A 26,885-nucleotide genomic window follows, 5' to 3' on the forward strand; every position below is an offset into this window, starting at 1 on the left:
GAAATTGTCTTAGACATTTTATAACATGTTTTTCATTCATAAATCCATCATGGCTTTACAAAGAAGATAAAATCACAAAGTTGCATAATTTTTTTTATTTTACCATTTTATATGGTTTGGTTTATCTGTCAAACGAAACCTTATTTGTTGTGGCCTAACGTTAAGTTGGAAAGCACCCAGGCAGAACACAGAGTCAACAAACAATTCTAATTAAGATGCACTAAATTCATCTGCATTAAATGGCCTGTTGATAACTATTTATGTCAACTTGTTTATCTAGCCCTAAAAAAATTACATTTGGTTCATGTTAACTTACCCTTCCCTACCTAAGAAAAAAACACCGACCTTACCTTTTTTATAGTTGGTGAAAATAAAAATGTATACATATATTTCTTTTTTTTTAAGTGTGTGTTTTAATAAAATTATGCAATTTAAACCATTTAAACCTGAATACAGAAGATAACTTTAACACCAATCTCTATTGATGACAAAAACATTCTTAAATAAAGCCAAATAAAAAAATAAATAAAAAACATTCCTACCATACCTGTTTTTGAAAGGGATGTAACCCTTACCAAATCAAAAAAAAATTGGGCTCTATTTTCAAATGTCAAAGTCAGGATAGTATGTGTAAACACATTCCCTAACAGCTAATGAAGTGTCATCCAGTCACTCATTAACTATTCTAATTCTCTTTTCAACAGGAATTGCAAAAACATCAGCTATATCTCGGACCTGGCTAGGGGTATACAGAACATGGCTAACTTCAAACAACTTCCATCTAAGGTTACCCAGGTAACAGCAAACCTTAATCATGTCAGAGAAGTCAGAATAAAGGACCAAAGCTCATTGAAGACCTCTGGCCAATCCATGCTGACACAGATCAACGATCTGAGGAAAACACTGAACCAGCTGCTAGATGAGCTCGAGAAGACGACAGTAGAACAAATGGATAGTGTTCTGGCTAACCTGGATGACACACTACAGACGGACATTGACTCCTGCACACACATGCATGACCAGCTCAGACACTGCTAGACACCATGCAAGCCCGGGGCAAGGAAGATGAGCAATGTTCCTACATTGGCTTAAGAAAGTGTGAAGAGAAGATGACAGAAGCCAATAACCTGCTCAAGGAACTGTCCACCAAACCTGTTCTTGATGTCACTTTTAAGGCTGCAACTAGAATTACTGACCTGCTGTCTAATATGCGAACTCTGGGCACAGTCCAGGTTCATCATTGCAGGTCTGGCAATAATTCTTACATGTCTGGTGGTTACGTTATGTTTTGATGTAGCAGATAAAAAATATTGGGGGGGGGGGGGGGGGGGGTAGTTCCCACCCCAGCACCTTCTGAGAAAAGTCTCTATGTAAAAGCTGATTTCAATACACATTGTTATCATGAAAATCAATTTTCATACAATAAAAGCAAAGACTAACTAGAGATTGCTTTTTTGATTGAGTGCTTTTCTCACCCAATGTGTGGTCGCAGCTGAGAATTAATCAATGATGGACATGAAATTTGTAATTCTGGACACAAACCTACATTAAAGTTCGGCCTATTCTCCATATCAAATAGTAAACATCTACTGCATAAGATCAGTGATCCTATAAATGTTAAGAATAAATGTGGCAAATTGATGTAAGAGATACAACTTCATTTTACTGATCGCATAATCAATAAGGGTCATCTACTAGTCATGACCAACTTCCATACCAAGTACAATTTCTTTTGAATGCAAGCATTCTTAAGCTATTGAGTGGAAAACATTTTTCAGCATAAGGTCACAGCTAACAAATTGTTTTTCACCTGAAGGTCACCACGACTTGACCTACTGATCACAAAATCAATAGGGGCCATGTTCTAGTAATGACTAACTCACAAACCAAATATGAAGGTCCTGGACCAAAATATCTTCAGTTATTGTGGAAACTGTTTTTTCACCTCAAGGTCACCATAACCTTGACCTTTGACTTACTGATCTCAAAATCAATAGGGGTCATGTTCTAGTAATGACTAACTCACAAACCAAATATGAAGGTCCTGGACCCAAAATATCTTCAGTTATCGTGGAAACCGTTTTTTCACCTCAAGGTCACCGTAACCTTGACCTTTGACTTACTGATCTCAAAATCAATAGGTATCATCTACTGGTCATTACCAATATAACCTTAGTGTTAATTGAAAGAGGCCCCTGGTTAAAATAAAGATATTATAGCTGCAATTACCTATTCCATGTTTATCCATCAAGGCGATGAGGTCAGCCTCACTCAACAAAGGGGGAGGAGCCGTCTCACCGTCCTTCATCTATGAGACATTTATAAGAATACAAGCTATAAGAATTAACTTCATAACAAGTTCTTCATAACAATTTTGAGACAAATTTTCAAAACATAGGACAAATCATGCTAGTTGGCAAGGTGATACAAATAGTGTGGTAAAATCTCTTGTACTTTTTTGAGTTATTCGCTTTTTGATATTTTTCTCAATGGTTTCAAAAGTACTGACTTGTGTCATATGAATTAAAATATATTATTAATAACCAATGAATCTTACTTCAATAGAAGTTGGCTCAAATTCATCGCCTTTGTCAAATACAGGTATTTCCTGAAAAATAAATTCCAAATGCGTATATTTGGAAAGTTATCAAAATGTGTATATTTGGAAAAGTTAAAAAAATATATTAACAAACAGTAAATAGAATGAAACTCTCTACAGTCCAAACTCGCTATGTCAACGTCCAAAATCTCAACTTTTTTCTCCAGTCCCAAATTTATTCCTTCTTATTCTATATAAAATAAATCTGCTTGTGTTGATTTCAATATCTCGATTTTTTTCGCTATGTCAACCTACTATTTCAGTCCCAGTGGTCAAATTTCACTCATTTTCCTTGTTCCTTATGTTGAACTGTAGATCGCGTAGTAGGTGCAAACAAATTTTGACGGTTTGGGGCATGTCGCTAAATTACTGTGCGTGTCAAAAATTACTATCTGTCATAATTGAAGTGTAAATAATCAAAGATTTTTGTTTATGTTTTTGATTAAAGATACAATTATTGCTCAATCTATTTATTGAAACCCACAAGGACGGCGATGACATCACGGGAAAATTAAATAACTATTTCTCTACAATGCATGTAGAAAACAAACAGGCATAACAGCCTTTTCAAACCAGTTTAAATTGTATCTTGAAAAAAATGAATCCTTTATCTTATTCTATGTATTATAGTGTTTGAATTTATTTTTATAAAATGTGCTATATTGCTGTGTATTTTATCACAAATCATGAATGTGCTATTTGATCAAAGTTTTTGTCATATGTGCTATAATGTTTTCTTACAATGTGCAAGTCTTTGTGATTGTGGTTATGTATGTGTTTTTTTGTCATCCATAAATTAAATAAATTTGACACAAATAATTCATTTTTCTTTCACTTTATTCTTTAAAATAACACGTTTGCTGTTTTTATGATGGTTATATGTAACAAGACCATTCAATTACAGAAGTCGGACAACAGACTCAAATCGAATTCAAATCTGTTGGGATTACTGATATTTTTTGTAATTCAGATGAGTCAAATGTTCATTATCTCGACTTTTTTCCCTAGGTCCCCACAAAGTTCACAAAACAAGTTTTGACTGTATTTTTATATCATTTGAAACTAGAACACTGCTGTATAAAATACCTATGCTCTTGTGTTTTTGGTTTTCATTCCAAAAAAGGAGAAACTCCAATGATTAAGGTGAGGATTATGGGCCTTGCTAGACTAGGGCAACAAGTTTTACTTGAATATCTTGAATTGTTTTGAGTTATGGCAAAGGTAAAAGTTTCTGAAATTGACTTTGAAAAAAATCTAAGAAGCCCTGTACCATAGATAAGATGGAGTATTTTTTCCCTTGGGAATTCTAGACACAAAAAGTGTGTCCTTTACACAGTCATTTACGGTACGTGCCTTATTTAGTTTACCTTGGCATTCCATTTCTCATACGTGTACACTTCAAGGTAATTTCTAGCTGTGATCATTAAACCCTGGGCAGTGAACTGGAATAGAGAAAGAAGAATATACATGCATACTAAAATTGAATATCATGTTGAAATTTCTTCCATGAATAAAAAGATAATAGTTATAAATCAACAAGAATGCTGCTCAGAAAGCAACAACCCTCAGTCGAAAAAAAGGGCATATCTCTACAAAAAACAAGAGCTGTCACAGAGACAGCACGCTCGACTATTCCGCCGCTTTTCAATGTAAGGATTGAAAAGTTTTGGCGAAACATGCATGGATCACTGTTAGATTAGATTTCAATGCAATACATGATGTGCAGAGATATTAGCATAATTGTGGTTACATGCAAAATTTTAACCAGAATTTTTAAGTGTAATAATAAAGGGCCATTATTTGCAAAATACAGTTATCTAACTTTGTTATTCAATTAGGTTGGGTGGTTGAATACCATTGTATAAAGTCTCAATGCAATACATCAAGTAGTTGCTGAGATATTATCCATGTGTGCTAACATGCAAGACCTTAACCAGAATTTTTAAGTCGCATAATAAAGGGGCAAAAATTATATATTATGAAAGATAGAGTTATCTTACTTGATTAAATAAGAAGGTTAAATGGTTGGGAGCCTGTGTGTAAAGTTTCAATGCAATACATGATGTATTCGCTGAGGTATTGACTTAAAAGTGGTTACATGGAAAACCTTAACCAGAATTTCTAAGTCAAATAATAAAGGCCTATTATTTGCATTAAATACAAACTAGAGTTATCTAACTTGGTAAATAAGGTAGGTTAGATGGTTGAGTAACATTGTATCAAGTCTCAATGCAATACCTCAAGTAGTTGCTGATATATTTACCTATGTGTGCTTACACGCAAAACCTTAACCAGAATTTCTTAGTCAAATAATAAAGGCATATTATGTGCATTAAATGCAAACTAGAGTTATCTAACTTGGTTAATTAAGTAGGTTGGATGGTTGAGTACCATTGTACTAAGTCTCAATGCAATACCTCAAGTAGTTGCTGAGATATTTACCTATGTGTGCTTGTACACAAAATCTAAATTTATTAATTTAGTATGTAAGATAGTTGGGAATACCTATCCAAAGTTTCAATGCAATAACTGATGTATTTACTGAGATAATGATTTAAAGGTGCTTACATGCAAAACCTTAACCAAGGGGTGACGCCGACGCCGACGCTTGGGTGAGTAGTATAGCTCTCCTTATTCCTCGAATAGTCGAGCTAATAAAGATATAGTTTTCAGAACATGAGCATTTGGCTGTGGCAAGTTGTGGTCTACCAAATTTCCTTTCAATATCTTCAACTTTTTCATAGTTAGAGCTAAGGTTGAATATTTTGCATGCCTACAACAACATTGCCAAGGTTATCATAATACCTTTGTTTTTTGTTTTATTTAAAAACAAACTTAGAGCCTAGAAAATAGTGTAAGAACACATTGAAAATTTCTAATGTCAATGAATTGTACAGATGTGTTTGCATTTTCATGACATCCAAAATGAGAGTATAAAGTCCTGACTTAAGAGCTTGAAATCTTAATTTATAACTCTGGTCATTGCTGTGTACAATCTAACATCCGATTCCCCACCCACCTACCCTTTCCTCTGCCACGTCAATCTCGACCGTGGTCTCAAAACCTTGGGCATCCTGGGAACAACACGCCAGAAAGTGACGGACAACAAACTCATAAACACGCTTCTCATCACCCTGTGAACAAAAAGAGATACCGTTTCACCAAGATACTAATCTAATCTCAAGTATAAAAAAATCAAACTAACAGTCTTTCCGTGATTGTAAAATTTGTGCCAGGCACCTTGGAAGTTTTAGCATGTCTGAAAAAATATTTGCCTGAGTGAACATTTTGACACAGAAGCCGAAGCAAATCAAGTGCTAACGATTTTGATTGTGCCTTGTTGCAAACCAAGAACCAATCAAAACAGTTGTAATAAAATGCTGTTACAGATGCATTGTATTTACTCATTTATCTCAGGCAACACATCATAATTCAATATAAAAAATGGGTTTTGTCATTGTTGGTTCCTTCAAATATCGCTGTTGGATTGACTAACTACCCCTTAATAGGCAAATAATCAGCGAAAAAACAAAAGTTGATTAGCTAATCAGTTGTCTCAAAATATGTCAGTCATCCGGATTTACAAAAGAGCAGCCTGACCTGTAAAAAATTTGCTAGACATGTTGTCGTGCAGACCGGCACATTTCAGGAAGACTGAACTAAGATTTCTGGGGCCATCCCATCAAAGAGTGTATTATACAAGCATTTTAATTCCTTAATTCTTCGTGTGTTTTTTTAGAATATTTTGAAATAAATAAACAAGTAAAGGGGTTAGAAGGTGACCCAAAGGGATATCCAAGGCAAAGGAAACAATATCGGCTGAGAGAGATCAAACAGAGAATCAGAAAGCAAACGATAAAAAGATTGGTGACCCAGTATGGAATTCTGGACAAATGGCGTCATTCATGTTGAAGGTATGATGTTTTACCATTATTGACTAGTGAGCCATTGAATATGATATTTATTTAATCATAACGCACACAATTACATATAATCATTTCATTTTAACTACAGCCTAAAAATGATATTTGATTACATCGATTACATCAAAACTACAGTTAATGAATATATATGCAGTTAAACCTTTCAAGTTACACTCTTATTCAAAATCAATACATTCACATAAAAAACAAACATAAAGTTTGAGTGATACACTCTCAACGATTTACCCAGTACTAAATAATGCATTTATGGAAAATATTAATTACTGATAACAAAATTGTAACCGCGTATTTAATAGCAGAAAGTGCAAAAATAATGGTGAATACTAAAAGATTTACTGCGATCTACTATGGTCTCATAAGGTAGCAATACCGTGTTTTCTGCACATTTCTTTTAAATTAAACTCGGTATCCTTCATAAGAACCATTGTTTTCGACATTTGTTCATCCTTTTTGGTATATTAAAACAATTGCATTATTTGGGAGTTATAGTGCATCTTTAAGTATCCAATTCAAGGAAAACTTGTGTGCCAGACCTGTAGATTGTGTGTGTACTTGGTGGGATGTATGGGGGGATGGGCGTTGTCCGTCTTGTTCCCATTTCTCGGATTAGGACCCCTCTCTAGCACACCTTGAGCAAACTCTGAAAACAGACGGTATTTTAAACCACATGTTTAAATGTCCAGTTAACGCAGTGGTTAGCATATTCTCTTCTGACCAAGGTATTCCCCAACCATTCCTTGCTTGCAAGCATGTGATAAACACCTCCCAGGCTTGCCCTGCAAATTTTCAGCTGCAAGTCTTAGGAAGCTCATGGTTGATAAAATAAGGGGTCTCTGGTACGTTATAATGGGTTTCCAATATAATGGTAAATATTTAATAAAAGTTTATTTCTGGGGTTCTAGGGATAAAGAGTAAGGGTCTCTTGCCAAGTTTCTAACCAAACGTCACATAGATTCATTGAAAAGATGTGTGAAGTTGATATTCTGTAATTTTATCAGGCTATCTTATATACATGTAGAAGTTATAGTCCAGCCGTTTGTAGTCTTTTGTACTTGATGTTGTCATGACTAAGCAAGAGAATACAAATGAATACCAAGGCATTGACCAATCAACAAATATTTTAGCAAGTGTGAAGACACTAGCTGTGAAAAAGTGAGCATGTACAAATAAACTACATTAGTTTTGTTTAATAAGAAAAAAAAAAGAGTTTTAAAATTACGGCAATCATTTATTTCCCTACCTCCCCAGTTTTCATCCCTCGTCTGCTCCTCGACTAGGGCTCGTAGATCAATCTCCTTCGTAAACATGTTTGTTTCTGTTCTCGGGTAACTTATAAACCCGTTTGTATACAACTTTTCTGCAATTCGCATGGTTTCCTTGGCATTGATACGCAGTTTGCGGGATGCAAGCTTTTCAAGTTCCTATGATGAAAAAGATATTTACTTACATTTTTAGAATATGAAAAAAAGTTTTAAATCATTACAAATGTTGTTGGTTTTTTGGTTTATTCTGTAGAATATTGATTTAACTTTCTGGAAACAGCAAAGTGTGCATAGCATCATTATCATGTGTGAGATTAGTTATTATACATTTCCTGACTGGTTGCATGTATATCCTATTTATACACCAATTTATACCAATGCATCAATGTGATATTCAAAGAGATGAAGTCAAAATGAATAACACTTTATGTGGTCCATAAGAAAGGATTTTTATCAAAATAGTCATTTAATTACTTTCTTTACTATATGCATTTAATATTTCCCTATATTCAACTCTTCATTGTTTTTTTCATGATAATTATTACAAACATCCAAAAATGTTATGCTTATGAAATTACATCACTGACATTTCCAGCTGCTTTATCTATGAAATATAACGGAAATGAAAATGTGTTCTGCGAAACATTCAAAAGTTGATCATAGAAATATCTCTCTTATCTGGTGAATACTGTAAAATAATTTATAATTGTGGATTTGAAATTTTGTGGTTTTTCGAAAAACAACAATTTTGTGCGTACCTAAATTCGTGGATACTCATTTCTTGAAAAGAAAAACAATCGAAACTGCGATCCTAAATCATCTGCAAATTAACCATGCGCCAATCTTGTCTTTTGTATCATATAATTATGTCACGCAGTTAATGGCGCTACAATCGTACAATATGATATTTAAGATTGTAGCGCCATTAACTGCGTGACATAATTATATGATATTAATATTATATGTCAATTATCGCTTGATTGGTAATATACAGGTCATAAATAAAGATGCACCTACATCAAGGATATAAAAAAGGCCATTGAATGTCAATTAAGAGTTTTTCCAAACTGTGAGAACACAGGAAGAGCATTTAATTAAATAATCGATTAAATATTTCATCAAAGAAACAAAATCAAGTGGAGACGCACAGGAGGTTGATAGTCAACCTTATTTAAATGTTCTGGCAATGTCATACAAAGAACTGAATCAAGTACTAGTAATAGACTTTAATTTATTATCATTGAGGTTAAATAATATATAATATAAAACACATTAAAAGTAAAATAAACTATGATTTAGGTACTTACAAGTTGTATACAGTGACCATGTATATTATTGTGAATACATGTATACCGTTTTATATTGCTAGTATGATTTCAAAATTAAAGGTCAAATTTTCGTTGGGATCTTGAATTTGTGGATATACCAACCCACGAAATTCACAAATATCTGCCCCACGAATATTTATGATTTCACAGGACCATGTTTCGCCAGTGTATATAGCTTTCTATGCTTTGTAATGGGACACACTTTTTACTAATGAAAAAAGCAGAGTCATACCATGCATACAATAAATCTTAATATATTATAGTTTAGGAGAAACACAACCAAATAACATACCACTGTGTCCAAGGCCTGGGGCCGCCATTTACTCTTGCTGCGACCCTTCGTATCCACAACCCTTGCAAGTGGAGACTAGAACAAATATATCATGCTTATTAATAAAGCAAAATTCCAAATAAAAGTTTTACATTTGTTTAATCAAGTGCTGATTTTGCTTTAGAGATGTGACAAATTCATTTAAGGTTGTGAATTGTAATAGGGTTATTAGAACTGCATTTTGACCAGGCAGGTTGTATACAACAAGTGGATTTTTGCAAATTCGAATTTCATGAGGCCAAGTGAAATCAAAATCTGCAAAAATCCATGAGAGTTGAATACCACATCCGGATAAAAAGCAGTACTAGTTACCCTTTATTATTATATAAATTACTGGTTGGATGACTTAAAAGCCACATGTTTTCATAATAAATGTCATTTTAACGACACACCATTTTGTTTTATGACGTAATTTTAACATCACGCAACGAAACTTGTTATGACATAACGTCACAAGAGTGGAATACGGCTGTATTGCACTGGAGTGGAATACGGACTACCGTATTTTGATTGCGTGTGGATTTATGATGGGTATATAATAAAAAGTTTTACAACATGATGTTCCCTTGTTCCAAAGTAATACAACCATTATGTATTTCCTCAACTTGGCCTTGATGTCATTTCGTCCTACTTATTTAGCTACAAACCTTTTACCGAAAAATGAATTTAACCTTCAATTCTGGCAATAAATGTGTCATGTGAATAAAACAATTTTAAATTCATTTCCATATAAAACAAAACATTATGAAACTTGTAACATGGAAGTTATAAAGCTTGCCAAAGGCTTGCATTATAATTTTTACTAAACTTGTTCCATAGATGTTCATGGACGATCCTATATGTATTTATAATACATATCATATAACTTACCTCAATACACTGCTGGTAGAGGATGAAACAGGCCATATAATCAAATAGACGGTTCCTAAAACATAAGGCCGAAAAATAAAAATTGTGTGGTTAGTTTAAACATTACATATTTTACAACAATTGTGAAGAAAGTTATAATAACTTATACTAAGTCATTCTCATTGGCACGATGTTGCACAATAGCGTGGTCTTGTGTTGTGGGGGAAACCGGATTAACCAGAGAAAACCCACTTGTCCAGCTTGGTGACCTCTTATCAAACTCACATGCGCCCAGGCTGGGAATCGAACCTGGGTAGCCTTGGTGAGAAGCGAGTTTACTTACCACTACGCTTACCGGACAACCAATTGTGTGGTTAGGGTAACATTTTGTCCAAAAACAGGTAGGGTAGATTTTTTCTTCTTTTTTTAACCCACAGACTATAAAAATGGAAGGGTCTGCTCTATGCCTATGTCGTAGGTAGTGTCCGGTAATCTGAACTTAAAGGATTTTTTTAGCCTAAGCACCTTTACCCACACAATCAATCCAATGTACAGGACTTTGTTAAAGTTAACAAAGCTGTGAACAGCATCCTTGTTAACTTTTGAAAATTGCTATATATATCTGATAGACTCATATATTTCATACTTCATTTGAAACAAGCACAGTTGAAACATTTGTCTCTAAAAAGTACAGCAGATCGCTAGTGTATCCAAGAAACTTTCAGCATAGTACAGTTTTAAAAGTTAACAACGCTGATGTTAGAACTGGTGTTAAACATTCAGTTTTAAACTAACCGCCCTTAGCATTATAATAATTATGGAATCATATTTTTTCTAATATTTTGTTTTGTATCATGAAAAGATTTCTTGAGATATTATCTAATGCAAGAGATTCTTTTAAATCAATTGAATCTGGCATGGTCCTATTCAGTGCATTTAACAGTTTTAAAGGGAGGCAAACACTACAATAATACAAAACTCTTACAAAGTTGTCTCCCTTAGAAAATTGCTTTTCATTTCATAAGGAACAGAGCTCTTGTGGATATCTTACTAATGTATAAGTTTGATTCAGATACAATCAAAACTTAAAAAAATTATTGCGCACACAAGCAATTGTCTACAGATGCAGGGACGGATGATGGAAACCATGTCATTATATCAAATATTTTGGCCTCTGGCCAGTTGACCTAAAAACACAAAATACTGTATATTTTTTTCAACTGACAAAAAAGAAATAAGCAAAAGCAATTGTAATTGTAACTATAATACATTAACAATAAATTAAAAAGACAACAAGAGCTGTCACAGAGACAGTGCTCGACTATTCCGCCGCTTTTCGGTGTATGGATTGAAAAGTTTTGGCGCAACATGCATGGATCACTGTTAGATTAGATTTCAATGCAATACATGATGTGCTGAGATATTTACATTAATTGAATTGGAAAATATTTGAGGTGGTATGCAAACTTTAACGTAAATTGTAAGTAGAAAAAGGGGCATAATTTTGTCAAAATACTTGATAGAGTTACCTCCTCCTGTGTACAGGCTGGGGAGCATGATATTAAACAAGTGTGCAAAGTTTCAAAGCCATGGACTTTAAAAATATTTGAGGTAGAACGCAAACTTTAACGTAAATACTAAGTTGAAAAAGGGGCATAATTTTTTCAAAATGCTTGATACAGTGACCTCCTCCAGTGTACAGGCCGGGGGGGGGGGGGGGGGGGGCATGATGGTGAACATGTGTGCAAAGTTTCAAAGCCAGATGTCACTGGTCTTTGAAAATATTTGAGGTGGTACGCAAACTTTAATGTAAATTCTAAGTCGAAAAGAGGCATAATTTTGTCAAAATGCTTGATAGAGTTACCTCCTCCTGTGTATAGGTTTGGGGCAAGATGGTGAACAAGTGTGCAAAGTTTCAAAGCCATACGTCAATGGAATTTGAAAATATTTGAGGTGCTACGCAAACTTTACCGTAACTTCTAAGTAGAAAAAGAGGCATAATTTTGTCAAAATGCTTGATAGAGTTACCTCCTCCTGTGTACAGGTTGGAGGCATGATGGTAAACAAATGTGCAAAGTTTCAAAGCCATATATCAATGGACTTTAAAAATATTTGTGGTGGTACGCAAACTTTAACGTAAATTCGAAGTAGAAAAAGAGGCATAATTTTGTCAATATGTTTGATAGAGTTACCTCCTTCTGTGTACAGGTCGGGGGCATGATGGTGAACAAGTGTGCAAAGTTTCAAAGCCATATGTCAATGGACTTTAAAAATATTTGAGGTGGTACGCAAACTTTAATGTAAATTCTAAGTAGAAAAGAGGCATAATTTTGTCAAAATGCTTGATAGAGTTACCTCCTCCTGTGTACAGGTTGGAGGCATGATGGTAAACAAATGTGCAAAGTTTCAAAGCAATATATCAATGGACTTTGAAAATATTTGTGGTGGTACGCAAACTTTAACGTAAATTCTAAGTAGAAAAAGAGGCATAATTTTGTCAATATGATTGATAGAGTTACCTCCTTCTGTGTACAGGTTGGGGGCATGATGTTAAACAAGTGTGCAAAGTTTCAAAGCCATATGTCAATGGACTTTAAAAATATTTGAGGTGGTACGCAAACTTTAACATAAATTCTAAGAAGAAAAAGAGGCATAATTTTGTCAAAATGCTTGATAGAGTTACCTCCTCCTTTGTACAGGTTGGGGGCATGATGGTAAACAAGTGTGCAAAGTTTCAAAGCCATATGTCAATGGACTTTGAAAATATTTGAGGTGGTACGCAAACTTTTACATCCAAGTGGTAACAACGACATCAACGCTCGGGTGACTAGGATAGCTCTCCTTATTCTTCGAATAGTTGAGCTAAAAAATAACTGCAAACCTTTTCCAATTGAATTCCACATCAACTTCATCCATTTTGTATTTAACTGAAAAAGTGAACATTTTAGAAGAGATAAGATACAAAATATTTCCGGTAATAAAAGTATCTGTAAGATTAAGAAAGGGGAGAGACAGAGTTTAAAATCTTTTTACAGATCAGAACAAAAACAAGAAGTAAGGGATTTTTCATCATAATTTCATAAGGGCCTGGCCTTTTCAAATTATGAAAAAATGCTTCAAGCTCATTTATTATCTGTTTAATATAATTATATTGATTGACTGTTGGTAAAAATTTATATTATTTATTATTATTATCTGTTAACAACCAGACCGAATACCTATTCAAAGACACCATACAATTACCAATATACCTCTTAGTTTCCAGAAAGGTTCTGGAACGAACGCCTGGACCTGCTTGTATCTCTCGACAACAAAGCCAAGGGTCGGGAACTGGCAACTGCCATAGCTTATCAGTTGGTCAGCGAGAACATTCGGAAATATCTTCTGGAGTCGTAACGTTTGGAATCGAGTGAATGCAGCTCCTGTAAATTATTATTTCATATCTTAACAAGTTTGAAGACTCTGCCACAAGTAATTAAAAAAGTTATCATTCCCAGAGTAAAGTGTTACCACCCCTGGACAAAGTTATCCCTATGTATCTTCATGCTCTGCTTTTCAAACAACACAACTAGAAATTACTGAATTCTGAACTCAATAACATGTTCATGAGCTTAGTTTTAATGTCCATCCTATATAATGTCCGTCACTTAAAAAAGCACTCTACAAATTGTTTGGAGAAGAACATTATAAGATTTATTTATCTTTCGTTCTCATCCGTTTCATAGCATTTGTACTTGTATTTGATTTACATTGTATTTGACATGTATTGATGAATAAAATATGTTTAAACTAATGTCCATCCTACACCTTCGAGGAAATTGTAAATGCTTGGATTTTTTTTCCAAATTAAAGGTCACAACATCACAACTACAGGTTCATCAGTTGTTGTTTTTTCCCACCATTTCGGTAAGGGAGTTAATTAGGATCTTTCTAATTGGGAAAAATGGTGTTTAAATTGACTACTAAACTGGGAAATATTTAAGAAATGCTTTAAGAAATAGAAAGGGCTGAAACAACATATTGACCCATATTTTTTCTAAAAAGACAACTAGGATTTAATACGGTAGCAACATTTTTTTGTTTTGGCAGTGTGAATGGGGCTGAAAAATTGGTCAGAAAAAAGAGCTGCCACTGTAGATGACGAATGCCCCTCAAAGTACCAGACAGATCAATGGAATATGACTACATTATGGAAGAGCTTACATGAACTATAAGCAGTTATATGCTGGACCCCATGACTGTTCACTCTGAGAGTGTGAAGAGTTTATCTAAGAGGAATGGAGCTTGGAATTGCACATGATACATTTAGAGAAAAGAACCTCAGTGTCACACCAAACATGTCGCCTTTGTGTGCCAAACAAATGTGCCATATTAATTCTAAATCATCCATTATATGAGAAAGTTACAGCCCAAGCACAACCACCTATATTCTATGTGCATCATTCCAAAAGGATTAACATCTAAGTGTGACCTTAAGCTTCAATCAAGGGGTCATACATGTAACACGTCCCAACCCCTATATATGTGCTTAAGATAAAAAATAAATCACGCCATGCAAGACAAAGTTACATCCCGAACACGAAAAACAGACCGAATGACAGTTTGATTTTAAAATGCCCATTTTCAGGGGCATAAAAATAACTGCAAATGTATAAGTGTATTGATAAATGACATTATTTCAAAAACTGTTGCTAAATGAATTCAGATATGTTTACAAAATATTATAATTCCCATGTGTCCTACCAATTCGAAGATCCAGTTCTTGTCTCACATCAACTGCATCGCTCACACGTTTATCTGGTTGAATCAGGTTGTTACAGGCTCGTGCTATGGCCCTGAATGTCGAGCAGAATCAGTTACAAAATTAGACTAAATTTTGGTAATAAGTTCAAGGGATTAATAGGCTTATCAGTAAGTGTGATAGACACATATGAGTATTTATCACTCCATCATTTGTAAAGAAGAGGAAACATTATTCATAAACCAGAGTACTGTGGAATGAAAGCCACAGAAAAATGGGCCTCAGGCAACATGTATATCAAGTTTCATTTGAATACCTTGAATAGTTTTTGAGTAATGGCGAATGGGTTAAGTTTCTGCATGATCACAACAACACCAAGGCTAATACAATACCGCAACTTTTTTTCTTCCAAAAACAGATGACTTAATATCAAAATGCTACTAACCATCATTTACAAACACAATCAAATCTTACTGTGGAGTGATTTCTGAAAACTTGGCTCTGTAAACTTGAATATTTGGTTTTACTGTAAAGAGAAACGAAATGATTATGGCGTTAGAATGTTATTTCAGTATTTACTGATTATTTATATACCTGTATGAGCACTGTCCAAAAACATTGCAGACAATCAGTGTTAAAAACAAAGAAAATATTTGACAACATGATTGTTCAGAATATTTGTAAAAGTTAACAACCTTGTTAACATCATTTTTGTTAACTTTCAAATCATTACTGCTCTGGAAGTTTACTGGATATACTTGTGATTTGCTGTATTTCTAACAAGATTTGAGTTTACAGTTTTGGCTGTATTCGTTTATATTTAAATAACAACCATGTCATTAATCACGTTGTTAACTTTAACAAAGTTTTGAACAATCAGCCCAAAGTTAAACAAGCATAAAACACAAGTTATACTGTGCCAGACATAAAAACCATTTATCAAGACGTGTGACTCATGAAATAAAATATGGTCTTACATTCAATGAAAGAGGTCGTCCTAGGGTCTGATTTGTTTGATCCAGGACGTAAACAAGCAACAAATTTAATTAGTTATATATGTTTGATTGCATAGCGCTTACTTGCTTTGCAGACCTGTATAACCTCGAAACCAATATTTTCTCCCTCCCGATCGCAATCTGTCCACACTACCAGGAACTGGGACCCTCGGATCTCCCTCTCTAATGTCCGCTGTAAAGAAAATATCACATTAGTTACGATCATGATCTATCCACTTAACCAGGAACTGGGACCCACGGACCTCTCTCTCTAACTTTAAAGGAAATATCACATTAGTTACAATCATGCCCTACCCACACAACCAGGAACTGGGACCCTCGGACCTCTCTCTCTAATGTCCGCTTTAAAAGGAAATATCACATTAGTTACAAGCATTGTCTATCCATGACCAACCGGTACACACCTAGGAACTGGAACCGTCCGACCCCTCTCTCTCTAATGTATGAGAAAAATAACGGCCTTGTTAAACATGTGCATATTTTCCTAAGCAACACGTATACCAATTTTATTTAAATATCTTGAACAGATTTTTAGTAAAAGCAAATGTAAAAGTTTTTGCACATAGTTAAGCATATGTATTTTAAATATATATTCACTGTATTTCAAGACAGAAAGTTTTATACCATGGAATTGTGACCTTTAATACCCTTTAAATCAAAATTGAGCTAAGTGAAATGTACCTTGATGTCAATGAAGTTTTCTGGGCAATACTTTTCCACTGGAGCATCAAACAATGACACAGGGCTACAAGCATGCCTGAAATAAAAACACACCTGCAGAAAGTGTTACTTTGCTGGAAAGTAGGGGTAAATTACGGATTTTTGAAATGTAGATAAATGAAACATACCATGACTCACGAAAAGTGTTACTTTGTTGAAATGTAAGAGTAAATTACAGATTTTTGGAAATGTAGTTAAATGAAACATACCATGACTCACGAAAAGTGTTACTTTGTTGAAATGTAAGAGTAAATTACAGATTTTTGGAAATGTAGTTAAATGAAACATACCATGACTCACGAAAAGTGTTACTTTGTTGAAATGTAAGAGTAAATGACAGATTTTTGGAAATGTAGTTAAATGAAACATACCATGACTCACGAAAAGTGTTACTTTGTTGAAATGTAAGAGTAAATGACAGATTTTTGGAAATGTAGTTAAATGAAACATACCATGACTCACGAAAAGTGTTACTTTGTTGAAATGTAAGAGTAAATGACAGATTTTTGAAATGTAGATAAATGAAACATACCATGACTCACGAAAAGTGTTACTTTGTTGAAATGTAAGAGTAAATTACAGATTTTTGAAATGTAGATAAATGAAACATACCATGACTCACGAAAAGTGTTACTTTGTTGAAATGTAAGAGTAAATTACAGATTTTTGAAATGTAGATAAATGAAACATACCATGACTCACGAAAAGTGTTACTTTGTTGAAATGTAAGAGTAAATTACAGATTTTTGAAATGTAGATAAATGAAACATACCATGACTCACGAAAAGTGTTACTTTGTTGAAATGTAAGAGTAAATTACAGATTTTTGAAATGTAGATAAATGAAACATACCATGACTCACGAAAAGTGTTACTTTGTTGAAATGTAAGAGTAAATTACAGATTTTTGAAATGTAGATAAATGAAACATACCATGACTCACGAAAAGTGTTACTTTGTTGAAATGTAAGAGTAAATTACAGATTTTTGAAATGTAGATAAATGAAACATACCATGACTCATGGAAAGAGTTACTTTGTTGAAATGTAAGAGTAAATTTTTGAAATGTTGTTCAATGAAACATACCCCACATTGTGTGATATTGAGTGCTTACAAAATGGTTTAAAGCTGCACCATCACATCTTGTCATTTTGATACTTTATCTCAAAATGAGCTACTTTTGGCAGCAACGCCTTCAATGCAGTCATATTAGATTGTTCACAATAGAACAGATTTCAATAGCTTGGTAAACTGCCAAAAATTTCCTTTTTTAAAGCATTTATAGTTACGCCCTTTGCCATATACATCAATTTTAGAATGTAAATATGATAAACTTCAGTCTTATATCTCGGGTTTCCAGAGACAAAAAGTAAAAAAGTTGTCAAAACTTTCAATCCCTGAGAGTTAAATGTTTGTCTTGAAACATTATGTATATTTTTGTTTTTGTTTGTCCTTGTGCCTTCATGACCATGGGATATAAACCTCTGTGCTTACACACAAAACCTTAACCAAATTTTCTATGAAAAATAAAAGGCAATTATTTGTATTACAAACATAACAAGGCAGTCCAAAGGACAGCTATATCCCCCGCCGTTGTTTTTTTGCATATTTTGTTTTTCTCGCAGCCTGACTGGTACGTTGAATCTGACCAAAATTGTACACAACCACTGGTCAAGAGGGGGAATATAGAAAACACAAGTTATTTGATCGGTAACCTAAATATTCTTGGATATATGAACATATTATAAAAGGATATTTGTTAAAGTTATTCATATTGTGTGTAGTGTAGGTCAGATCAATGTCAAGGTTATTTCGGCTAAAAAAAAGTGGGAAAATGAGTCCTTGATTTGTAACATTGATGAAATAGCAAGCCTTAAGTATTTTCGATAAAGTAATATGGTAATCCATCAATGCATAAGTAAGTTATAGCGCGGACACGAGCATGTGTACTCTGACCTTTAAATGTCTTGTGTGACCTTGACCTTTGAGGTCAAGGTCACTGCACATCTTATCAACGAGGACAACATTTGTACCAAGCAATATGGTAATCCATCCATGCATAAGTAAGTTATAGCCCGTACACGAAATGTTACAGCCAGACGGACGGACCAACTGACGAAGTGCATTCCTTTAATCCTCTCCCCACTCTGTGAGGGGGGATTAATAATAGTTATCTTACTTCATTAATAAAGTAGGTTGAATAGTTGAAAACATATGTCTAAAGTTTCAATGCAATACATCATGCATTTGCTACGATAATGACTTGAAGGTGCGTATGTGCAAAACCTTAACCAAGGTGTGACACTGACACCATCACCGACGCTAGGGCAAGTAGTATAGCTCTTCTTATTCTTCGAATAGTCGAGCTAAAAGCTCATAAACATACCATTTCTTGTACTGTCCAGTAAACTCAAGGCCAAGCAGATGTCCAGATACAGAGGTCATTACCATGTTACAGCGCTGGTTGAACAGCATGTACTCAAACTCATAGAGCTTGTTGAACTTTGAAAATCCCTCTTTCTGAAATGAACAAGTGCTTATCGAAATCAAAATATTGCGCAGTAATCAATGGTGAACATCTTTTAGGTTACCCAGATACAAGTATTTATTTCAGATATATCAATCATAAGCATTGAAACTGGTAAGTTACGAAAGAAAACATATACACTTGTAAAATGATTTCTGGGCTTGATCAAATTCTGGATACAGTAAGGCTTGTTCAAATTTGTAATGACACCAGCGTTATATTTATCAACCAATGTAAATGAAGATTGAAATGTAAATGTCACAGAAGTTAGGCTTGTTGAAGAAGGATTTCTTCACACCAGATTGAATTTTTACTAGTGTTTACCCACCAGACTTGAGCCAATTTGTACACTGCTTGGGGTTAAAACCTTTTATGCATCAGTCAATTGTAACCCCACCCCACCCCAGGTCTGGGGAGATAGGGGGCAAATGTGACAGAGTATATGCAGTGGAGGGGGGGGGGGGGGGCGTATTTACAATTGCTGGGGGCGTATTTACAATTGCTTGGTGCATTGAAATCTTCAAAAGTGTCATTGAAACACATAGTAAATGCATGTAAATGCACTAGTCCAACTACAGGGCTCCCTCTAATTTATGGAAGGAGGGGGCTGGGGACTTTCATAGCTGTCTTTCGGCTATAGATGGAGGGTGCTGGTAGAGGCTGTACTAGTGCTATGGATTTCAGCTCACCTTTGAGGTTAACTTAACAGTGTTATATGCATCAACTCACAACATTACTTTACAAAAGAAATAATGAAAATACAAAATACGTTAGATCAAACAAGTTTTTTTCGCTAAAAGAAATTACCCTATTAAATCTTCCCCTTGACATCACATCTGCAATACACTTTGCAGCATCATTTTTCTCTGCAACATTTAAAACCTTCACCATGTTAGTGTTTCGACCAGTTGAAAATCTATGAGAAAGGGGAAGCTTCAAAAGGTTTATAATAGCATTTCTAATAAACATTTGTAATCATTTGCTTAAAAAAACGTAAATTTTCCTTGGTATGTTATTGACAGTTTCATGGAGGGCGCCATTTTAATAATGGAACCCTAAGAAAATATATTTCAGGTTACACTCAACTATTTTAGAAACTAAAACAGTGGCATGTCATTATGACCCCTGCTACTTGTAATTCATCAAAATGTTGAGTTTTAAGCTTTCAGTTTTAACCATTCAAAACAAGAAATTGAATTGTTATTACACTTCTGGAGTCTAAATTCATTATCGAGAATGCCTTGTGTAGAAAACCATTTCTTATTTATGCTCTCTTAAAATAGTTAAATGCTTTTGTAACACAGGATTCAGATTAAAACGCATGTCTTTAATTATGTTGATTTCTTTAGTAATTTGCTGTCTTTTCAAACTATATTTCAAGAGACGTTTTGATCGTTCTTTCGGGGCCTGGTTCAAAAAGATATCCTAGTGGTAATCCTTACACTGTTGAAGAGTGTTCGATGTATACATGTTAAATTATGGGGAGAATCAATGTCCCAATATATTTTTATTGAAATGCAGTTAAGGCAAAATTGAGTTCATAAAGCAAAGAACTAAATTAAATATCAAACCTTTAATTGGCATGTTCAAAATGTAGACCATATTCTATAAAATTCGGACAAAATGCTTCATAAAAATGTAGTAATGATTTTCATTTTTACTGATTTGAGCGGTAATACGATGTGTTCATACCAGTTCTATTTCTATCTAAACATTGCACGGATTGAAAATAAAATCTGGACTCCTCAACAGAGAATAACACACTATATCGGGTTTCCTATTGAAGTGTTGCGCCAATCTAGTACACTTTTATGATCATACTTCTTTCCAGTAATTAAGCCAGGAATGTTAAAATGTACATGGTGTTTAAATTTCAATAACAGAGAAGATTCTCATCTTGATCACCCGATACTTTGCAATGCCCATTATCAATGTCACCAAATTTCATTGCAATTGCACCAAAAGTAATTTTGTTATTGCTTGCTGAAGACATAAAAGGGGCTGAACTCTTACAGAGGCAGTTTTCAACATGATTGAAATTGATAAAGAAATTATGTGCACAAATTTAATAATGATTGGATAAGCTTTTGCCGATGTTGCCACTGCTGTAAGTACTTCTTGAAAGTCACCTTATGCGGCCAAGTAGAAAGAACTTTGCGAGTTGATTGCTCTCATTGCTTGCAATAATGATGTCGCAGATCACACGATCCAACATTATATTCTCTACAAACAGTTACTGCTGTACAAGTACCTTATACTTTATGACAAGTAACATTTTACAGTGAATACTGAGACCAAGAAGATAGATTAGCCATCTTGAAGTGTGCCTACATCCTTTCCATTTTAAAATCCAGATTAAGTGGCAACAACCAACACTTGCTATAGCTTGTGTAGTTGCATGTTCTCTGAATTGTCTCAATGCACTTGAACTTTTCAACCAAAATCATACCTTTTTGTACAGAACTTGTCCTATATAGTTGACCTATCTAACAACAAAATTCCCACCCTTCTACAGTTGCCAGTTCCCTTGATTCTGAACAACTACATTGCAATAAAATGCTCATAAAAGAACATATTCTTTGTACTAATAATTTAAGTGTCAGTATGCAGTTCAAATATATGATCCATCATCCAAGTCTGGATACCTTTACAAGAAGTGGAACAACAATTATAGTTTAAAACTACGTTTATTTCACGATAACATAAAAAATGTTTACAAAAATTGGAAACAAAATGAAGAATTAGTTCCTTTCTCGGAGAAAAACACAAATAAATTCCAATTGTTTTTGAAGATTGTGTTAACTTTAGAAACGAATCACTGGAATCGAGAATATTAACTTTTAACATGATTTTCCTACTGGTAACTGCACTATAGAAAATGACGGACAACAGATAGAAGTAGAGTAAGTACAAAGACCCACCATATATAAAGGTTTAAAAGATAAAAAACATAGTACATGCCCTGAATTTTTACACTTTAAAACATACACAATTTTAAAAATCTGTACTTTAATGAACGAAATGAATGAGAATTATCTATTTGTTATATATGGTCACTGATTTTGTTCGCCACAGCAAAGTGTTGAGATCTTTTCACACTGTCAATAGTTTGCCATCAAAGCATATATCACAACTGTAAATCTGACACAATGAGTGGTCTGTGATATGAGGAAATGTCTTGATGACAATGGATGGAGGGTCATTGTTGTTTAAGCACGTTCACCACGAATACGTCTGGCCAACTGAATGTCTTTGGGCATGATTGTGACTCTCTTAGCGTGGATGGCGCACAGGTTGGTATCCTCAAACAGTCCAACCAAGTAGGCCTCACTGGCTTCCTGAAAAGTGAAGAAAAGTATTGGTCAGACTCGCTTTCCAAATTATACATCAAATACCAGAAACATTTTCAGGCACCCGCAATTGATAATCCAATTATAAATGTCAAAAATGAAGATTTGACAAAACAATTTAAATGAGTTTTGTTACAAAAATAAAAGTATCCGAAACTTTCTAAGCTTATGAAACCAGTCAGCTAAACAAGCCAAGGCTGGTTAAAAATGCCACATCTCCCATAAAAGATGATATGTTTGTACTTAAATAGTCTTTCGAGAAGTTGGCATCATTTCAGTTTCTCATCTATTCAAATTGATCAGAGTTTGTAACACAAATCGTTGCAAATGCATTTCTATCTGAAATTAATGTGGTTTAAAACTTATACCTGCAGAGCACCAATGGCAGCACTCTGGAATCTCAGATCGGTCTTGAAATCCTGAGCAATTTCCCTCACTAATCTCTGGAAGGGAAGTTTCCTGATGAGCAGCTCGGTAGACTTCTGGTACCTTCTGATTTCTCTCAGGGCAACGGTACCGGGCCTATACCTGTGGGGTTTCTTCACGCCACCAGTTGAGGGAGCACTTTTCCTGGCTGCCTTTGTGGCCAGCTGTTTTCGAGGTGCCTTACCTCCAGTGGACTTTCTAGCTGTCTGCTTTGTACGAGCCATTCTGAAATATGGTTTTAATTGGAATCAGTATTTTGTTTACCATTACACGCGATAACCTGCGCCACATTGCGGGGTTTTCCATAGACTAATTCACTGATCTATTTTTAGCCAAACCGGTAGTTGCAAGTGTTTATGAAATGTGCCCTTTTCTAGTTATATCAGGACATAAACAGTAACAATGTATACCCGCTCTACTCTAACAGTACAAATATTTGGCCGTTGTGCCCAATTTTCACGCCTTTCGTATGTGACGGAACTTGTGCTCGCAAAAATTTCCATCAGAACAATGAAAAGAAAAATGGCGGTCGTTTTTTTTACTGATCGAATTTCCGCTCTTTCTGAAGAAATTGGACGGATAAATAAATGGATATGCCTGCATAATTGTGCACATTACCCTCCAGATATACAAAGTATATGTTATCAAGACAAATCATGGAATTATTTTATGTTTTTCAGATATTTTTCTTACCTTTACGATTCAGTCAAATCTAGCGGTACTACTTGCTGTGAATTCTGGGTGATTATGTTTATTTTTGGAATACACAACAAATCTACGTCACACAAGTCTTTAGTTTCATTGGTCAAATGCATAACGCATACGATTGGATCTTATTCTAAACATTTCATTGGTCAAAATGCTTTGATATTTTGATGTTGATTGGTTAATAATGATCGACGACTTTTGGCTTCGTTTTCGTAACCCGAAGTCTTTTCGTGGTTTTCCGACTACTTTTCCGGTAAAGTTCGGACTCATCCGTAAAGCATTAATTTCGCGCTATATTCAAAGCGCAATCTCAAACACGTGATACTTGCAAATCTGTTTGCCGCTGAAAATGTATTTAATCTAGATACGTAGATCCGGAGTGGCCAGTGCCGTAGCTACACTGAGGCACACCGAGGCAGCTGCTTTTTGGAGCATATAACAATTTCTATAGCTTAAAAAACAACTCTTTTTGACTAACTTCATTTGCCTCAATGTACACCAACCATCGACCAAAGATACTCCAGAGTGCAGGAAATCGCTTCTTGCCGGGTGTGTGTGGGGGGTGGGGGGGGGGGGGATGCCCCAGGACCCCCATAGACCGTTCTGCCTCGGTGTGATTTTTAAGTCTGGCTACGGCAATGGTGGCGTGTACTATTCAGCTCTACCGTTATTTGCGCAACTTATAATGTGCATGTATACAATGTAGTTCAACGTGATCATAAGTAGCAAATTCGTCTGCCGGAATGTCGAAAATGTAATTGACCTCGAAGAGTAACTCAGTTGGAGACTCGCAGAGCTGTAACTTATTAGATGCTGAGAGACTATAAATTCGGGTTAAAAATGGAGTTAGCCACCCCCCCCCCCCCCCCCCCCCCCGAAACTAATTAATTGATTGGCCTGACTGTGGAAAAAGACGGGCATTTTTCCAAGTCCTCTAACGATTCGACCCTCAACAACAAATCCAATCATTGCCTTTGAAACGCCAGAAATCACCGCTACAATTCTGGACAAACGTCATTTGTCTCATATTGTTTTGTGACGTAAGCGGCATTCTTCCATAACAGTGCTGTAAGAAATATGCGGGAAATAGCCATACTGCGGTTTTCACAATATTATAAAATGCAAAAACTGTTATGTTGCGAACTTAAATGAATCACTCAGAAAAACTCAAGAGCATGTACCCGAGAGTCAATGAGAATAAGGGCGTATATTTGTTGATAATAAACTACTTTTGGGTTTAAAGCTGCACTCTCAAAGATGGACCGTTTTGACAACTTTTTTAATTTCTTGAAATGAGCCAATATTTGAGTAAATGTCTGAGAAATAGTGATATAAGACTGCTGAAAAAAGATCAGATCGCAGATTTTCATATATCCGTTCGAAAGTTAATGTTTATGGCTTAAAGCGTTACTAACGGTTTATGAAAAATGCATAAAACATCAACGTTTGAACTTAAATATGAAAATCTGCGATCTGATCTTTGGTCAGCAGTCTTATATCACTGGTATCCATGCCGTTTTCGTATAAATTGGCATGATCCAAGCCAAACAATAAAACTGAGTTTTCAAAACGTTCAAACTGAAAGAGTGCAGCTTTAAAATAGTTTCACGAACTTTGCTTTTGTTGCGACAGTTTCAAATAAAATGAAAACCATTATCGTTTGTTTTACGAAAACCGAATATGGTTCTGAAACTATCGAAACCTTCTCCGCGGAGGCGGTTTCGTTGGTTCGTTCCATCCGAAAACTAGCTCACTTCGAAAAAAAACACCCCATGGTAGACAGTGATCAAACACGTGTGTTGAAACACCATTAAGTTAAAACAGGCAAACGACCATCTGCGGTATCAATGTTTTAAAGAAATTTAGAAATAATGGCCACATGCAGAAGCTCCACAATATGGTTGGAGCTGTCTTGGAGTAGAATTGTTATTGGTCCCAGCTGTACACAAAACCATGCAATCGACATTGTATTATTTTTTATTTAAATGTATATTTGCTAAAATAAACTTATTTATTTAAAATTTAGATCTACAAAAATACCTAAGATTCAACTGAGATTTAAGCAAAAGTTACTGATTATTGAAAGTATGAAAATAATGACAACATACCTGTATTTTTGAAGATTAAGCTTGTTTAAGTCCCTTTATTTTGAAAGCAAACATGTATATGCCTTCCCGGACCTTTTTGCTCATCTTAAATACCAAGTTCGAACAATAAGGTACAGATCTCAGACTTGACAAGTGCTATTAAATCATCAACTTGTCACCTATTAAAATCTATAAAGGAAACTGGCTTCGCCTAAGGTTCTTAAAAAGCGAGTTAAGAATCTCCAAACAATACGATAAGTATCAAATGACCTGGGGCTAAATCAGGCCAAATAAACATTCGTTGTTTCCACTAACATCTCAATAAAATTAGGTAGGTAGGTGATCATTACTTAATTTATGAGACTCGAGATTCTGTACCATACCGATATATACCAGGGTATATCACTTTTGTAGAAAATTTAAGATGGTCAAATGTTAACATGTTCACTCCAAAAATGCATTTTTTTAGGAAATTTCAAAACGAAGTCCATAAACGCAGCAAAATACAAAAGCTCAAAACGAATAAGAGTAATGGGTTTGTGATGTTCCGGCTATGGAGTTGTTGTTGTTGTTGAGTTTATAAAGTTTATATTAAGACGATGTACTAATCTAATCTGGGAGTAGGATTGCTATTGGTCGAAGGTATAATAAACCGTTTGTTCTGTTCCTTAATTGTAACTTTGACTGATGGGAAAAGCTGAGAAGAAGTTGTGATATATTCGTATATATTAGTCGTATGCATTCAAACCTTCATTGGCACCGCTTTCAAATTTTAAATTGATCGACTTTTAATGTGCCGTACGTATTGGTCGAAACGCTAATATATTGACCGCTCATATTAAAGTTGAAAAGAAATAGTTTGTCTAATTTGTGTGTGACGTCAGCGTCTATAAGAAACCCATGGATATTTGTATACTACTACTACTACTACTACTACTACTACTACTACTACTACTACTACTACTACTACTACTACTACTACTACTACTACTACTATA

General features: G+C 34.8%; 2 protein-coding genes across 2 annotated transcripts in view; both read right to left on the bottom strand.

Annotated features, from left to right (window-relative positions):
• Positions 1 to 20,346, bottom strand: part of LOC128225126 (DNA topoisomerase 3-alpha-like) — a 36,020-nt gene extending 15,674 nt beyond the window's left edge. The window contains exons 1-16 of the mRNA XM_052935159.1: positions 20,124 to 20,346; positions 19,176 to 19,309; positions 16,752 to 16,827; positions 16,134 to 16,242; positions 15,529 to 15,580; positions 15,057 to 15,148; positions 13,565 to 13,735; positions 13,195 to 13,240; positions 10,335 to 10,389; positions 9,426 to 9,500; positions 7,784 to 7,964; positions 7,077 to 7,183; positions 5,623 to 5,733; positions 3,967 to 4,041; positions 2,558 to 2,608; positions 2,230 to 2,308 (exon numbers count right to left, since the gene is read on the bottom strand). Of these exons, the coding sequence (XP_052791119.1) occupies positions 2,230 to 2,308; positions 2,558 to 2,608; positions 3,967 to 4,041; positions 5,623 to 5,733; positions 7,077 to 7,183; positions 7,784 to 7,964; positions 9,426 to 9,500; positions 10,335 to 10,389; positions 13,195 to 13,240; positions 13,565 to 13,735; positions 15,057 to 15,148; positions 15,529 to 15,580; positions 16,134 to 16,242; positions 16,752 to 16,827; positions 19,176 to 19,309; positions 20,124 to 20,285 (1,576 nt within the window). The 5' untranslated portion in view covers positions 20,286 to 20,346. The remainder of the gene's footprint in view (positions 1 to 2,229; positions 2,309 to 2,557; positions 2,609 to 3,966; positions 4,042 to 5,622; positions 5,734 to 7,076; positions 7,184 to 7,783; positions 7,965 to 9,425; positions 9,501 to 10,334; positions 10,390 to 13,194; positions 13,241 to 13,564; positions 13,736 to 15,056; positions 15,149 to 15,528; positions 15,581 to 16,133; positions 16,243 to 16,751; positions 16,828 to 19,175; positions 19,310 to 20,123) is intronic.
• Positions 20,347 to 21,984: 1,638 nt separating this feature from the next.
• Positions 21,985 to 23,881, bottom strand: LOC128206402 (histone H3.3A). Its single transcript, XM_052908816.1, has 3 exons — positions 23,786 to 23,881; positions 23,035 to 23,317; positions 21,985 to 22,654 (listed from the first exon to the last, which is right to left on the bottom strand). Exons 2-3 carry the CDS (start codon positions 23,314 to 23,316, stop codon positions 22,526 to 22,528), a joined length of 411 nt encoding a protein of 136 aa, XP_052764776.1. The 5' UTR covers position 23,317; positions 23,786 to 23,881; the 3' UTR covers positions 21,985 to 22,525.
• Between the last annotated feature and the right edge of the window lie 3,004 nt (positions 23,882 to 26,885).

Source organism: Mya arenaria, chromosome 2, assembly GCF_026914265.1.
Source record: "Mya arenaria isolate MELC-2E11 chromosome 2, ASM2691426v1".
Lineage (NCBI taxonomy): Eukaryota > Metazoa > Mollusca > Bivalvia > Myida > Myidae > Mya > Mya arenaria.

Coding starts and splice junctions, on each gene's coding strand:
- LOC128206402 (XM_052908816.1), bottom strand. CDS start 23,316: ATGGCTCGTACAAAGCAGACAGCTAGAAAGTCCACTGGAGGTAAGGCA. Junction 22,655..23,034: donor CTGCCATTGGTGCTCTGCAG/GTATAAGTTTTA, acceptor TTCACTTTTCAG/GAAGCCAGTGAGGCCTACTT.